Source organism: Cavia porcellus, unplaced genomic scaffold (genome assembly GCF_034190915.1).
Source record: "Cavia porcellus strain 051 isolate PalLab524CR breed Dunkin Hartley unplaced genomic scaffold, mCavPor4.1 scaffold_24, whole genome shotgun sequence".
Taxonomy (NCBI): Eukaryota; Metazoa; Chordata; class Mammalia; order Rodentia; family Caviidae; genus Cavia; species Cavia porcellus.
In genome coordinates, this window is record NW_026947507.1 from 43,200,401 (window position 1) to 43,217,628 (window position 17,228).

The 17,228-nt window shown below is 36.1% G+C and overlaps 1 protein-coding gene across 19 annotated transcripts in view; it reads right to left on the bottom strand.

Moving 5' to 3' along the window:
- Positions 1 to 17,228, bottom strand: part of Hmbox1 (homeobox containing 1) — a 183,788-nt gene that overhangs the window by 53,085 nt on the left and 113,475 nt on the right. For all 19 annotated transcript variants that reach the window (XR_010042470.1, XR_010042469.1, XR_002789163.2 and 16 more), the window contains one exon: positions 8,442 to 8,552. Coding sequence is in view for 16 of the 19 variants with exons in the window: in XM_063234528.1 (XP_063090598.1) it covers positions 8,442 to 8,552 (111 nt within the window). In the remaining 3 variants the exon portion in view is untranslated. The remainder of the gene's footprint in view (positions 1 to 8,441; positions 8,553 to 17,228) is intronic.

Here is a 17,228-nt window from a genome sequence, read left to right on the forward strand (position 1 = left end):
TTCTTTTCAACTGATTCTGATTTTCCTTTTCTAGAGTCTTTCTTTCCAATCTTAGTAAACAGAATCCTATTCTTAAAAATTATTCATCTCAAAAACCTCAGACTTCTCAAAAACCTTTGACTTCTCTTTCCAATCCATAGGCAGTTTTATAAATTTTATTTTTTAAAAATATATTTAGAGCTGGAGGTTTAGCTCAGTGGTATAAACGCCTCCCTTGCAAGCACAAGGTCATGAGTTTGATCCTCAGTACCCCCCAAAAAACATAGTAAGAGCCAGGCATGGTGGTGCACTCCTGTAATCCCAGCACTAGGGAGGCTGAAGCAGGAGGATTGTTTTGAGTTTGAGACCAGCCTGGGCTACAAAATGAGCTCAAGGCCAGCCCGAACTGCATAGTGAGACCTTGTCTCAAAACAAACAAAGAAAATACTATATATATATATTTTCAGTGTCAGACCAATTTTTATTATCCTCACTGTTACCAATTTAGAACAAGCTGGCATCATCCCTTACAATCATAACTTCCTAGCCTAGGTTAAAAAACCACATTTACAATTAGTCACCCCCACTCCCAGCAATCATGCCCTTAAATCTGGGTATTAAGTCTTGAGAAGAACATGTGAAAAGTTCAAGGCGAGATTATAAGAAGCTTGGCAGCTTCTTCACAGATTTCCTGGTGTGCTGGCTCCTTGCCTTATAAGAAATCTGACAAACAGAGGACATAATGCCCTAAGGAAACTCAAGCTAGCCATGTGGAGAGGCCACGGGAATGCAAGATATCTAGTCAGGCTCCAGGAGCTCTGTCACTTAGGTGTCAGCCAAGTGAGAGTAAAAGCCATCTTGCATATTCTAGTCACAACAGACATCTTGCAGAAAACTCTAGAACATCTAGAACCTACCTGACAGAGAAACAAGGCCTGAGACACACAATATGATATAGCCTTGTGGCATCCAGGAACCCTAGGGATCCCTGCCACCTAGTAGGCACCCTTGTCACTTTGTACACTGAATTGTAATTAGTCTACGACCAACAGCATGCGGTAGTAATGGTACATCACTTCTAGGATTAGATTAGGAAAGACAGTGGGGCATCTGTCTCTTGGGTCAGCCATCAAGGGAAAACTAGCTACCAGAAGTCTTTGAAGAACAGCTGTCTCTGGCAGGAAGTGGGACCTACCAGATTCCAGGTAAAACATCTTGCAAGCAGATCATTTAGTCCCAATACCCGCAGCCCTGATAACATTAAATGTAACCTCATGAGAACTCTGAGTCTGAACCACTAAGTCCCATCACTCCTGAGAAATAAATATCTGCTGTGTTAAGGTGCTAAATTGTGGGGTACTATGTTGTATAATGACAGAAAATCAGTAAAATCATCTCCAGTTGTTTATTTCCCCACAACTTTCAAAATACTAAATGATGAGTACTATTTATTTAAATTACAAATGTAGTATCAAAAGCTTTCTCTTTAAGAGAGATTATGTAAGAATGAGCACCTTTCCCTCTTTACTGACCATTCTATGTTTTCCGTACCTTTTATCCTTTTTTCTTTTGTGTTATCTTATTGATATGAAGAACCCACATAAAACTGCTAGTAACATAGATTACAATTATGTTTTCCAGTCTGTCATTTGTCTTTTTTTAAACCTGGCCCTATCTCATCTCAGCAGTGGTAGAAAAAATAAATAATAAATAAATAAACTTGGCCCTGTCTTACATCTTTATTCATATATATTATGTGATCTTACTTTTCATGCAGTCAAATATGTCAATCCTTCTTACATGGCCAGTAGGTTTGAATATCATTAGGATATTTTTTATAGTTTCTCTTAGTATTTTGGCCCTTCATATATATGTAATTCCATGTGAAATATTTCTTTTTTTCCCCTCAAATGATCAAATGTGTCATTTAGTGATTCATGGTTTAAAATAAGAGTTGGCAAACTAGGGCCTGCTTCCTATTTTTGTAAGGTTTTAATGGAATATAGTTATGCTCATTCATTTACATATTGTCTGGCTGCTTTTGCACTATAAAAACAGAGCTGAGTAGCTGCTACAGAGATCATATATCTACCAAACCTAAAATATCTGTTTTCTACAGCCCTTTAGAGGAAGAGCTTGCTGACATTAGCCTTCATGTATTTCTGGCCCGGTCAGTAAATACATGAAAAAATGTTCAATGTCTCTGGCCACTAGAGAAATGTAAATCAAAACTACACTGAGATACCAAGAAAAAATGGGTATGGTCAAAAAAATCATAGAACAACATATTCTGGGAAAGAGGTAGAGAAAAAGGAACTTTTTCTACATTGTTGGTGGGAATGTAAACTGGTACAATCACTATACAGATCAGAAAAACTAAAAACAGAAATTCTCTTTGACCCAACTTACTTTCTAAGTATCTTCCCAAAGGAGGTAAAGTCATCACATTCCATAGATACACACATGTGCATGTTCATAGCAGCATAAGTTATACCAGCCAGATCTTGGAAACAGTGTGCATGCCCATAAACAGATGAATAGATAAAGAAAACATATTTATACACAATGGAGTACTAGTCTGCCATAAAGAAAGACAAATGAGACATTCATAAGCAAATGGATGCAACTTGAGAACTCATTAAGTGAAATAAATCAGATATATAAGTTTAACTATTGCATGGTTTCTCTTATATGAAAAGTACCCTCGCTATCTCTCTCAGAAAAAAAAAAACCCTCCTGGCCTATCCACTTTGAAACTCTTTTTTTTTTTTGTCTTTTTCCTTTTTATTGGTACCGAAGATCGAACTCATGACTGTCTGCTTGCAAGGCAGGTGCTTGTGCCGCTGAGCTAAATCCCCAGCCCTCACTTTGAAACTCTTAAACTGACATTTTTCTTTAAGCAGTTCAAGAAAAGGGAATATCATTATGCTAAAATAACATGGGTACTTGTCTGGGCTTAATTCATTTAACAAAGTTTAGATTTAAGTGGGAATTAGGAGACAGATTATGGTTGATCAAGATGGTGTCAAAAATAGAGCGAATGAGAAAATAGGTTCTCTCATCCAATGTCTGCCTTTGATTAAGCGATGGGAGTTTCAGGATGCAGGGTATGCAAAAGGTCAGTGAATTCCAACTGACAGGCTATGACTCTAATTGCAGAATGCTTTGTTAGGTGAGCAGGAGGATGGACACACATAAATAGGATACAATTTTAAGATTAAGTAACCTTAACTGAGAATGAAATAAACTAGCTAATAATAATGGTTCTCAATATATTATTAAGCACTTAAAAATAGTATCTTGTAAAGATTTTCTATAAAAAGAAAATTTAGGTAAAATTGGTCACGAAGGAAAAAAAGGAAAAGATACGGAGAGAAACAGTGGTTTGGTTACTTAGAAAAAAATCAAGACAATTTGTATAAAGAAGGAAAAAACTGAATAATTCTAAAATTATAAACATAATTTGTATCACATTAAAAATTTATATCACATTGCTTTGGAGAATTTTTTTCTTGCTGACAATCAAGCAGTTCTTTAAAATAGCACAAGCAGCATTCAAGAAACACATCCAATAAACATAGATTTCTTCTAAGAATTTTTGTTCATCTTGCTTTGGTTAAAATAGGTGAGAGAGTAATGAAGAATCCAAGAACGGACCCAAAATTTTTGACTCTGACAGAAAAATACAAAGATACTTGAGTATAAGAGAGATGCAGATAAACCTAAGGCTACTCTGAAGATAAATACAGCAGTTTTGGGCTTGGCTGAAGGTTCATACAGGAAAAGGAGACTGTTTCCTTACAGAACCATTCCCCACATTACATCTGAGCTCTCATTAAAACAAAACTTCGTACTTTCACCTGGCAAATCTAACTAAACCCAATGCTTCTCCAGGTCATCTGTCACCTTCCCCCTGCCACACGTGTTACCCCAAGCTCTGCGTGTAAAGGAGTGGGCACCTCTTAGTTCTGCCTTTATCTCACACACTTGCTGTATTAGCCTCTTGGCAAACTTTTACTTGTTTAATTTAGAGGTATGCAGAATCAGTGCAATGAGCCAAGAGGTGCTCAGCAAATGTTATTTGCTGTAGTACTGTTTAAATTAGATAGGAGCAAAGACTTTTGAGCTTAATTCGATTAAATAAAGGCTATTTTATGTCCACTGTGCTCAGTTTAACACTTCTTTTTGAAGAATAGGGTTTTTTTGCAAATGTTTCCATAACAAACAAGAAAAAATGCATCTTATTAGTTTCTACCAGTCTGTTTTATTTGCAAGTCTTGGCAGGCTTTGAGTTAGGCTGGGAAATTCTGATGATTTTGTTTATCAGAGAACTACACTATATCTGTAGCCATTGTATTATCAGTAAAAATAATCTAAATATCTTTTTTTTTTCTTGATGAGTTCACAAAAAGAACTTTAGAAAAAAAGGAAGAAAAGAAGGAAAGAAATGACAGACAGCCAGGCACGTGGAACATGCCTATAATCCCAGCACTTGGGAGGCTGAGGTAGGGAGTGCTGTGAAGCCAGCTTGGGCTACATAGTGTGTTCAAGGACAGCCTGAACTACATGGCAAAGCCCTGTCTCAAAAAAACATATACAAAAACAAAAACAAAAAGGGAGAAAGAGAAAACCTTAATGTGATCTAGAATGAAGAGGATAAAAACTTTATTCAAGGTATACAAGGAATAGTGCTTTTAAGTCAAGAACAGAAACAGAATTTATAAACACATTTTTTTTTTTTACTTCGTTGGTTTTCTAAATCCTAAATTTGCAAAGGAGAAAAATTAGTTTTCTGTCTTGTGATTTTCCTTATTTTACAATTTTTTCTCAGAGCATATCTTCATTTCCCTTGTCCTGGACAGATAAAAACTTCTCAAGAATTACCTACTAATAAAAATTACTTACATTTTATTTTCTTTAAAACTGCTAAAGCAGGTCTGAAAAAAACAAAAACAAAGCAGCAGATCTAGATCATATGAACCTAGGTTCTTTTTAAATCCTGAAATTAACAAAGATGATTTTTTTCTTTTGGTCCTTCTTCTTTCCATAATGGTTTATGTATATTTTTACTATATTATTTTATTTTTACTTTTGTTTTGGTTTTGGGACAGGACCTTTGCTATGTAGTTCAGGCTGGCCTCAAACTCACTGAGATCCTCTTGCCTCAGCCTTCTGTATGCTGGTGTCGCAGGAGTGTGCTGCTTTGCCCACCTTCACATATATTTTTAAATGTACGACTAGATGGTACAAACTTAGAAAGCTACAGAAGACTGTGTGGTTAATGGCCTCCCCACCAGCCCTGTAGAACCATCACTCAGCTCCTTTCCACCAAGCCACCCTTGCCACTTCCTAAGCTTCCAGCGAGCTTCCACACTTACATGTGATATATGGTATGTGCATGTGGGTGTATTCCTATAGGTAAACAGTAATATGCCTTATCCTGTTTTGTGTCTTATTTTAAAACCTGAATTACGTATAACCACATAAAATTTTGCTTTATCCAGTGTCTATACAAATAGCTGCATCGTTCTATAGTACTATATTCCATTGTGTAGATATCCCATATTTAACCTGTTGGATGGATATTAATCATCTCTGCAATGACTTGCAAAGAATGTTATGTAGTAAAAGTGACTACTGACCAGCTAGAAAGGGGGTAAGCTGTATTTACATGGCACCCTCTTTTCTAAACAATAATAGTACCTCCAAAGTATCCACAAAGAAGAAACAATATTAGCCAAATTCGAAGGTTGTTTTAAAGTCAACAAAATAAAATAAAATTGCATTTATCTAAAAAGAGTTCTATGCCACATCAACTCTACAGAAATGCACAGAAAATTTTTTTAAAAAAAACTTTCAATTGCTAATATTCAATTATTGTAGACAAAAAAATTACTTGCTGGCAGTTATGAACTTACCTTTTACAGCTACTTTTAAATTACATCCTAAAGAAAACTTAAGAGAGTATATAAGAATTTGGTTTTCAAACAAAAAATAGAAAGTTAGGATGTGTTGCCGCACCACACTTTTTCCCCCTCAATAAATGACTAAGATTAGTCAAATCTTGGGTGGAATGGCAGGTCCTACATTTGGCAACTCTTAGCATCTGCTTTCAGCTCTGGTCTCAGAGAGTATAAGAAAGATACTATGGGCTCTTCTTTCCACCATCTATACATATTACTACTCTCCAATCCACATAATTTTCCCATTTTATAGTCAAAGTCCTGTTATTGGTGGGGTGAAATAGGGCCTATATGTTTCTTTTGTTCTATCAATGTATTTATTAGCAACAACACTGAAATTATTACAGTGGTAATAATAAGGCATGATCCAGTGACTAAAATGTGGGTGAGTCAAGGTTGTGGGGTTATCTGTATTAAAAGTCAAATTCTAGAGTTAAAAGTGAAAACAATGCAACTTCCTTGATACAAACACATGCAAGTAAGGGAACCTGTTGTTTTGTTGGTGGTGGTGGTATTTGGAAACAGAATCTCATTATGTTGTCCTGACCAGCTTTGACCTATGTGGTCACACTCTTGTGTCAGCTTTTTGAGTGTTGGGATTACAGGTTAAGCTACCACAATCAGCAAAGGGTACATTCTGGGGGTTGGGGAGTACTGGACATTAAGCCAGACCTTTTCACTGAACTAAATCCCCACTCTATTTTTCATTTTATTTTGAGATAGACTCTCACAAAGTTGCTCAGGCTAGGCTCAAATTGCAATCCTCCTGCCTCAGTCTTCCACACACTGGGATTATAGGGATGTGCTACCATGCCTATCTCAGGGAACTTATTCTTAAAAGGAAGCATTATCTCAGAGAAGGCAACTGTTAACCATCAAAGAGATGAATGTTCTTGGTCCTTTTCTATTTCCGCACCCTAGGTTCTACTTCCTTCAATTTCCCAATAATAGGTAGTTTAGTTCTAGTTCTGAGAATTTTAAATATAAAATAATGTAAAAGGCAAAACAATTTTAAAAAGCCAGCTCTAGAAAACTACTTCCAGCCTAGTGTTAAAAACTGGACTCTAAGAATAGAAATTCCTCATTCCTCAGTGTTACAGGTCAGCTCCAATAGTGCCACAGTCTGAAAGCAGCACTCAGTCCTTTTTCCAGTTTCCTAGTCCCTGCCAGATCCCAGAGTCTGCCCGAAACTCCAGTGCGGAACTCTGCCTCAACAACTATTATTACACTGTATGTCAGTTCTGTTCTAAATGCCAAATCAAGAGACAAAAGTCTCTTCTCTTGCAGACACTGGTTGCCTCAAACAGTTCATTTGTGCCTGTTCTTCAAATTCTTCACTCCTCCCCTCTACATATGGTGGGACACTCTGATCAGTCCCCTTGAGGTCACCAATCACTACTGGTTTCAATGACTTGTCTGGAACATAGCCAGATTTCTAAAACCTCTGGGCATGGTTCCTTGGTTACCCAACTGAACCCTTGATATCAGCCTAGCCTGTTAAACAGATTAGGTGCTAAGTCTGTGCCCCTGTCCATCTGACTCGCTCTGCTCTGAATCATGGGAGAAGTGATGTCTGTTATAAAGATTGCTTAGCACTGAGTTCACAGTATTGCTTCAACTGTACCTTTAAACTGTGCTGGCCTTGCACGAGCCCTTGAAATACGGCTGTTTGCTTCCAAAGTATGTTTTTTTTATCTTTTCAAAATTGTTTTTGAAAGGATTTTGCCCTAAATGGGACGATACAGAGGTGGGAGGCTGGGAGGTAGAACCAAGGGGCTCTATCTTGAGGTCACCTTCCCTGCCCCTAGGCAATTTACCTGTGGCTTGAAATGAATTCCAATGGGCTACCTGTGAATGCCCTTTAGGCACCACCCCAAACCTAAGCTATATGTATGTCCCCTCCACAACACATGCCTGGCAGAGAGAAAAGGCAGACCTCAGTGGTCGGGGTTCTCTCTCGGCGTTCTTAAAATAAAGGCCACTTTTATTTCATATTTCTATCTTTTTAGCTGCACCAAAAATTCTATCAGTTTTAATGACTTCAAGTCTTTTAGACTTTCATAGAAAATTGTTATTCTCACATGTTTCACCTTAAAATGTTTCCTGAAAATTTTAATTTCTCTGTAACATTTTCTAGTTTTCTGTATATAGGTCTTGTAAATTTTATGGTGAGATTTATTACTATCATACATTTTAATACATTTGTAACTGATGTGTTTTGTTTTGTTTGTTACCATGAGTGGAAGTACAGCTGCTTTTCAATAAACATTTACTAAAAAGAAAGAAATGTGGCTGTTTGAAAATACATTATAATATATACTGAATTTCAAAGAATCAAGACAAGCAAAGGATTAAAAGAAAGAAATCTCAATTTTTAAATATCGATCCAGTAATGAAGCAGCAATATACTTACTAAAATATATTATTAAACGTCAGTGAAATAATTAATTACATTTATTTTTCTTCAGACACAATAAGTAAAAAAGAAATTATGTTTACCAGGGTTTGTCTTCTCAAGTTGATACCATCGGTAAAATGCTCTTTTCTTCTGTTCACTCAGGTCTGATCCCAGCTGCAACAGCCAATGAGAGATCCGGCTCTGACTGATACCTATGTAAAAAAGAAAAAAAAAAAAAAAAAAAGCTTTTGTGGAGCACTGAAATGACAGTGAAGTTAGTGAAGGTTCTGATGGTTCTTGGTTAAAAGGTTTATTTTTTGTGTCACTCTGTAAGGACAATGCAACTTGTGGCAACGCCTTCATGGTAGCCTGACTATCCTGGCTACGCCATATTCAGAGATTATTTACTAGTGGACAAAGCATTTTATTAACCAAGATTTTACAGTGGCCTTTGAATTAAGCTCCAAACCAGATCCATGAATATGGGATAAGTGGTGAAATTCTGAAATAATTATTATTCGCCAAAAGCTTATCCTTCATGTACTGTAGATGGCTGCCACCTTTTACTGTTCATGCTGACAAAAAAAAGGAGCTAGTAAGCCTAGTATGGTGGTACACACCTGTAATCTCAGCATTTATGAGGCTAACCACAAGGACTGCTTTGAGTTCGAGGTTAATGGACTACACAGTGAGTTCAAGCAACCTGGACTACATAGTGAGACCCTGTCTCATAAATAAACACATTAAATTTTACAAAATTAGGAACTAAGGAGAGGTCACTGAAAATACTGTCTTTAAAGAAGGTTTTTGACATATTTGTCAAATCATTTAGGCATGTTTAAACTCTATCATTAGTATAAAAAGGAACTGGCAGACTTTTAGACTTATGCTGCACTATGAATTCTGAAGAAATGCCAGCAGCTAAAAATGTTCCTCTAACACATATACTCTCCCACAATGGAACAGAATATAGTTTTCTGCTGTCATTAAAAAGCTTTTGGTAACAATTAAAAATGTTAAGAATCTCTACATTGAAAATGAAAAAAAAAAAAAGCATGTCTAAAATTTAACTAGTATATGAAATCACTTTTTTTCCTGGTCATTATAGCTATTTCAAAAATGAATAATTTAGTACGAACTGGCAAAAGCAGAGAGTATGGGGAAAGTTCACAAAGTGCTTTCCAAAAGACCATTCAGCTATAGAAGAGAGCATTCAGCAATAACTTAAGCCCTCCAAAGCAGTTACTTATGGTAACTGGTTATTACTGAATACCACCTGGGCCAACACCTGTTTAAAGTTGTAATGTACAACAGGAAGAGTGGCTACCACAAAGTAATCACACTCCTAACAGGAGAAAAACCAGGAGGTTTGCTAATCACATTTAATTCATTAAAAACAAGCATTAAAGGTTCACACATTTACAGCTGCTTGTTAAAGAAAATTTGAGGAAATGGGGGAAGAGTGTTAAAAGGAAGACTGTAAAGTTCCCTGACAGGAACTTTCAAAGGGCAAATTTCAAATAGTTTTCTAATAGTTTTCAAATAGTTTTCTCAAGTAATTCACAGATCAGTTTTCCAGGGGATTAAGGATCTATGCAACACAGGTGATGGCAGCTAGAACTGTATACTTGTTCTAAGAGAATGCTAATTATTCCAGGCAATTAAATCATGTATTTTAAATCATGTATTAAGTCATGTATTTTTGTAATACTTTCACCAAAAGTATAGTTTAAGACATTAAGGCATTTTTAATATTACTTTTAAATAAGAATTTTAAAAAGCAATTATTTATTACTATGAAATCAAAATTGATTTTCGATCCCCAGTACCAACCCCCCCCCCAAAAAAAACAGCTATTTTAATGCATTCTTCATGTTGGTATCATATAACTAAAAAAAAAAAAAAAAAAAAAAAAAACAAAACCAGGGCATTTAAAGAAAGTATGTTAAGAGAAAAATATGTAGCAGTTGTTTGTATCAATATAAATGTTTGCTACACAGTGAGATCACACACAGAACAAACCACAGGGCCCAATAGCTATGAGAGCTCTCCAGGTTCTGCTATGTTGTGGAGAAAAGGTAGCAAAAATCCATGAAAAGGAAATTATGGTATCTTTAAATAACCAAAATTAATGTTTTAAAAAGCTATTAAATAACTAAAACAAAACCAAAAAACCATTAATACTAAGTATATGGAATATACAGAACTCCAAAATGGCTTTGGAAAACTGTTGGACCATATCAGCTAAAGCTAAACTTGCGTATACACTGTGACCTAGCAAAGTGTTTACTAGGTATACACACCCACAGAAACATTCACATATATAAGAGAAATGTGCAAGAAAGCATGTATGAGAAGGTTAACACAATGACTACTTTCCACACTAGTCTCCAATTAAAAAAACTAAGTGCCAGACCTGGGAAGATGGCGGAACACTATGTTGCAGAGTAAACAGCCTCTCTGAGAGAAACAGCCCAGATGCTGTAATAATAGCATTCTGGCGAAGACAAGAAGAAAAGAAGTGGGTCCCCTCAACCCAGGAAGAAACAAAAGTGAGAACTGAAGCCCACAGAGAGAATTAAAAAAAAGAAAAACTGAAGGCAGTAGCTGGCAGTGCTTTCACCAGAGCCATTTCCACTGTGCCAGAAGCATTGTTGGAACCCGGAGATGCACAGTCACAGTGAAGCTGGTGGCTGGCAAGCCCGAATGCCTCGGTGGGGAGATGGGGTGGTGGAGGGGTGCAGTGGACCAGAACTGAACTGGCTAACAGTGAGTGTGGGGGACTCAGTCTTCCCACAGGAGTGGGCTATTGGCCAGGTACCATTTTGGTGTTGGGCAGGATAAGCCTGGAACCAGAACTGCAGCTGGCTTCATTCAACTGCTCGGAGGAGACTGGTGGAAATTGCCTGGACTGTCTGGTCCAATAGCCATTGCTAAGGTTTCCCCTAAAGCTATCCTCAACCAGCTCCACCCACCCTGCTTGTACTTTATGCACTTTAACCTGCCCAACCCTTGGTGAAGGCTCCCTGCTGTTACCCACCCTGAGAGGGAGGAGGCAGCCTGCCCCACCTCTACTAGTACTCCAGTAGATACCACCATGGGTTCAAAAAGGCAAACAATCATAGTCAACAGCAGGAAGTGCAGGGGACCCCACTGCCCATTTGTCTGGAAACCAGAAACATGAAAAAAGAAAGAAGCAAAAGGCAGTCTCGGTTTCCAACCCAAGCAGTACTGATCCAGGAGATGTAAACACAGAAGAGACTGGGAATCGCATACCTGCAGTTTCTGAAGCAACAACAACTGAAGTAAAAAAACAACTTCAGGGGCTGGGTATTTAGCTCAGCGGCATAAACACCTGCCTTGCAAGCAGGCAGTCGTGAGTTTGATCCCTGGTACCGATAAAAATGAAAAAGACAAAAAAATAAAAACAAAAACAAAAACAAAAAACAACTTCATGAGGCTATTAAAGAACTTAAAATAGAAATACTATGCCAGGTACAAAAAAAAAAATCAGAAACCTAATAGAAGAATTGCTAAGCACCTCTAAAGAAGACACAAGTGGAAGAACAGAGGAGCACAGAGAAAGGAGGGAAACCTTCAATGAAGAATATAAAAAAAAAATTAGAATGCATGAAACAGATTCAAAGAGCATACCAGGAAATTAAAAACTCCATTGAAAGCTGGAAAAACTCCTTGAAAGAAACTAAAGATAGACTATCAAACTTTGAAGACAGGTTTACAGCTAATGAACGTGAAAGGAAAGATCTCTTAAAAATAACAAGGAACCAGGAAGTAACAAGGCTACAAGATGACAAGAGGAAGTATAACTTAGGAATAAAAAATGTGAGTGAAAAAGCAGGGTAAGGGGATTTAGCTCAGTGGCATAAGCGCCTGCCTTGCAAGCAGGCAGTCATGAGTTTGATCCCCGGTATCAATAAAAAGGAAAAAGACTTAAAAAAAAAAAAAAAAAAGCAGGGTAATCACAAATGAAATACAAAGGCTATTTATAGAAATAAAGAAAACTTTCCAAGCATAGGAAAAGGAAATGATATTCAGATAAGTGAAGCATACAGAACTCTACACAGCTATAACCAAAATAGATCTATACCCAGACAGAATAATCAAGATCCCAGAAATTCAACACAAGAACAGAATATTAAAAGCAGTCAGAGAAAAGAAACACATCACCTATAAAGGAAAACCCATTAGAATCACGACAGCCATCTCAGCACAAACTATCAAATCAAGAAGAGCTTGGAGTGAAGTATTCCAAGTCCTGAAAGAGAATAACCTCCAACCCAGATTGATGTACCCTGCAAAACTGTCTTGCAAAATTAATGGAGAAACAAGATTCTTCCACAACAAAGAGGAACTGGGGGAGTTCATGATCACCAAATCAACCCTACAAAAAATACTGAAGGACATTCTACAGAGAGAGAAAAATGACCACGATTTCAGGAACAGTGGCAGAGTGGGCTCACTGAATGGGACAGACATTGGAATGAAGGGGAAAAGTAGACAACCAAAGGCAGAAAAACAGCATAGCAGAGATCAGAGATAAGGCAGAGAAAGTTAGCCATAATCACTAAGATGGATGGCCAAGCAAAGTGGATCAGGAGATAGGATCCCTCAATATGCTCTATATAAGAAATACAATTAACCCAAAAGGGGGTTTATAGATGGAAATCAAAGATGAGAAAACAATGCTCTATATGACAAGGAAACAAAAAAGTGTGGGTAGCTTGCCCATCAGCTGCAGATTGGTTAGAATGCCATGACACTTTTATATAATGGAAAACTACTTAGCTATAAAGAAAGGAGGCTCTTGTAGGTAAATGGATACAACTAGAGATCATGCTCAGGGGTAAAATGGTTCAGAATCACTTAGGTGAATAATGGGTTGCCTCCGTAATATAAAAACTAAAGGAGTTAGTGTGATCCAAAATGTACAATACATTCTGTCAAAGTGAAAGGGGAAGAATTGGTCACTGTTAATTTATGATCATGATTTGAAATCCATATTGTTTTCATTGTTTTGTTTAGTTTGGTTTTATTCTGTTCCAGTTTGTTTAATTGTATTAGATTTGATGGCATGGACAGCTATTCCAAAGATAGCAGGATATATTATGGTAACCATTTTTGATTTCCTATTAACTTGATGTGAAGTCCTGTATTGCTTTCATTGTTTTGTTTTGACTGATTTTAGTCTATTCTGTTTTGTTTGATAGTACCAAGTCTGAGAGTATTGGCAACTACCTTGAAGATACTAAGATGCATTACAATACCCATTGTGATTTTACTATTGTTTTCTTTTGAAGTCCTATAATGTCTCCAATGTTTTGTTATCATTGGTTTTGTTCTGTACTGTTTTGTTCAGTTTTTATTATCCCTGATGATATGGGCAATTCTTTTGAAGATAACAAGATGCATTATGGTAAAAATAAAATAAAAACTTAAGTGCTCATCAGCTTAAATTGTGATACCCAGGGCTGGGGATTTAGCTCAGAGGCATAAGCGCCTCTTTGCAAGCAGGCAAAAAAAAAAAAAAAAAAAAAAATTGTGATACCCATATATTTTCCTTAGCCTACTCTACAACAACAAAAAAGCATAAATTACTGCTATATACAATGATCTGAATAAACTCACAGAACTAACGTTACCAGTCACACACAATAGTCATACATAAACATATGATTCATCTTTCAAAAAGTTACAAAAGTAAATAATTAATCGGGATAGAAATCAGAACTGACTGCTGATGCAGAAGGAAAAAGGCTGAGGACAAGGAGTTGAGGTGAGAAAAGGTAATATGGAGATAACAATGCTCTTTAACTTGATCTGAGGGTGGGTATGTAAGTGTCTTCGTAAGTTGAAGGTCATTAAAGCTACCCTATTCTGTGCAGTATCTTAAAATTTTTGAAGTTCCCCCCAAAGTTTTTAAAGCTCTATATGGTTTCAAAAAACTAAACAGAGATGTTATCATTACAGAAAGACATCTACAATATAAAATAATATTTTATATACTCTGTATTCTATCTTATAGAACAAAAACTTTTATATAGACATTAATATGTATTTATAATGCAAACTTTTCCTACATTTCTACCTCTATATGTTTTTAATCTTTCTATAAATATGCATTAATTTAATTTTTAGGTTTTCATCCTGAGTAGTACATATTTTATCGGTTGTTTTTATAAAAATTCCAACTAAATGAAAGAAATGAAAAAATAAAAAATTAATTTCTGCCTTTCCACAATAATTCTACACTCTGAGGAAAGTAATAAGAACTATTTATAAGGGGCTGGGGATTTAGCTCAGCGGCATAAGCGCCTGCCTTGCAAGCAGGCAGTCGTGAGTTCAATCCCTGGTACCGATAAAAACGAAAAAGACCAAAAAAAAAAAAAAAAAAAAAAAAAAAAAAGAACTATTTATACAAATGATGTTTCATAATTTATGTGCAATTATGAGTTTAATAAGATAGAGGAAGCTGATATATATTATGTCTTGTATCATCTTTTGCATGAAGAACAACTTTTTTGTTGGTTGTAGTTTTCATATAATTAACATAGAAAACAAGACAGTTTTTCCAGAAGATATACTATAACAAATAAAAATATAAAAGGAGATGTTTTAAAGTAATTTCTCTTAGCAACTTGATGTTAAAGTTCTATTAACTTATCATTCCAGGGCTAGTTTGAAATTTCAGTTCAGCTTGGTATTCAGAGTTCCTGTAGATTTTCTTTACCATCAGTTTTGCTTTGATTTTGCTACTTCCCTTTAGGAAATGAGCTTAGTATATTCCCTTCAGGAGCAAATTTCCCTGACTTTCTCCCTATGTTCCACTGCTGAAGAAATCTCTTTGTCCATAAGATTTAGCTCCTCAAAATCGCTTTTCCATTTTGAACAGGCAGAACAACAATTTACATATAACATACCTCAAGAGACTAAAACTGATCCTTGCTTCATTTCTCTCCAGTAAGAAAGTAATCACACTGAACTCTGCGGAGGAAAAGCCGTTAAGTCAGCACCATCTACATTGTTTTTTGAGTGTCAGCTTTATCAGACTTTTTCTAGTTTTTCAAATAACATGCTCCCCTCCACTAGAGGGCTCTCCACCATAATCCATTCTTCTCCAAGCCTCTTAAATTGCATTATAAATTCACGTTTCAGTTTCTCCCGCTTCCTAGGGAATGTGTCACTGCTGACTACTCACATCATCCTTGGAATACTGATGCAACTCCTGGTAGGCATTTGTTCAGTCCACTTCAGGGGCTGTTTTGCTGGCTTCCTACACATTAGTACAGTATTTTTTACTCATTGAATACAATGTCCTTGGGTTATCTCATCAACAATCATGGTGTAAAATGTCACCTAAATGCCAGAGTCTTTCAGGCACCAGACTCTTATTTCACATTTTTTACTAGATAGCATCAAAGAAGATTTCCCAGAAATTCTCAATATACTAAGCTTAATTCATTATCCTCCCTTAATCTGTACTTCTTCCTGGGTCCATATGTTCATTTTATCTTTCACTCTACACATTAACTCTTACAAGTTTACTAAATACAATCACTTTCACCTTCCTAAAATTTTATTCATGTTCATTCCAGTTCTCATTCCAGCAGGTGGATGCTCAGCTTCTTTTACCTATATAATTGCAATAATGTTGATGGAAAAAAGGCCATTTAAGAGCAACAAAATATAAAATCTTCATGATTAGCTCCTTTTTAATTAGGGTATCAATTTACAGTTGAAAAAGTGAAACATCCTTCTTCAAGCCAATTTTCTACTTGAAAACTGCTATCAACTATAATTTACCTTCCAGAATAGGAGCAAATTTATGTTTAAATGTCTTAAATTAAAACATAATGATTCTTTATAAAAGTTTAAATAAGTCATCAATGTAGAGAAAAATTCTTCCTTTTTCTCACTTTTCCTATTTTCTTGAGGTGTCTTTGTTTACTTAGTGTGTACTCACTTTTCCAATGTATTTAATACATAAATACATATATGTGTACATATACACACGTTTTTAGAAAATACATTTGAGATTCTATACATGCTAAAAATAATCTACTTTTCTCAAATAATGTCTGGGAATTTTCTCATGTAGAATATTATAAACTTTCCTCATTCCAATAACTACATGGCAGACATCACTTATTAAGGCACTAAGACACCTATTACTGGATATTCAATTGTTGCTGATACTGTGCAATTATAAATGATGAAGTAATGATACTACCTTATATAAAGATGCTTTCTTTATTCACATAAATATTTCTTTAGAGTTGATTTATAGGAATGTGATTTTTGAGGCACAGTACAGCAGCACCTTATGCCAAAGATGACACAAAATTGTCCCTTAGAAAATACCATATTCAGTTTTATACTCTAAGAAACAGTGATGAGAGTACTTCTTTACCTCTCACCATTACTGGATATTTTGTAATATTTTAAAATCTAATTTTCTTTTTGTGAATATAATACATATCACTATTTTTTTTTTTTGTCTTTTTCTTTTTTATTGGTACCAGGGATCGAACTCACGACTGCCTGCTTGCAAGGCAGGCGCTTATGCCGCTGAGCTAAATCCCCAGCCCCCATATCACTATTTTTAAAACCCCACAGAATTCACAGGAAAAGAGCAAAAATTAAGGAGAAAGCTTTAAACACACACACACACACACACACACACACACACACACACACACACATACACACACACACACGAAATCAAGACAGGCATGATATAGTTCACAACTATAATTCTAGCATGCTGAGGTCACCTTCGACAACCTAAGGAGACTCTGTTTCAAAGGCATGGTGGAATAGTATAGTTTAGTGCAAAGACCCTGAGTTCAATTCCCAGGACTGCCAAAGTA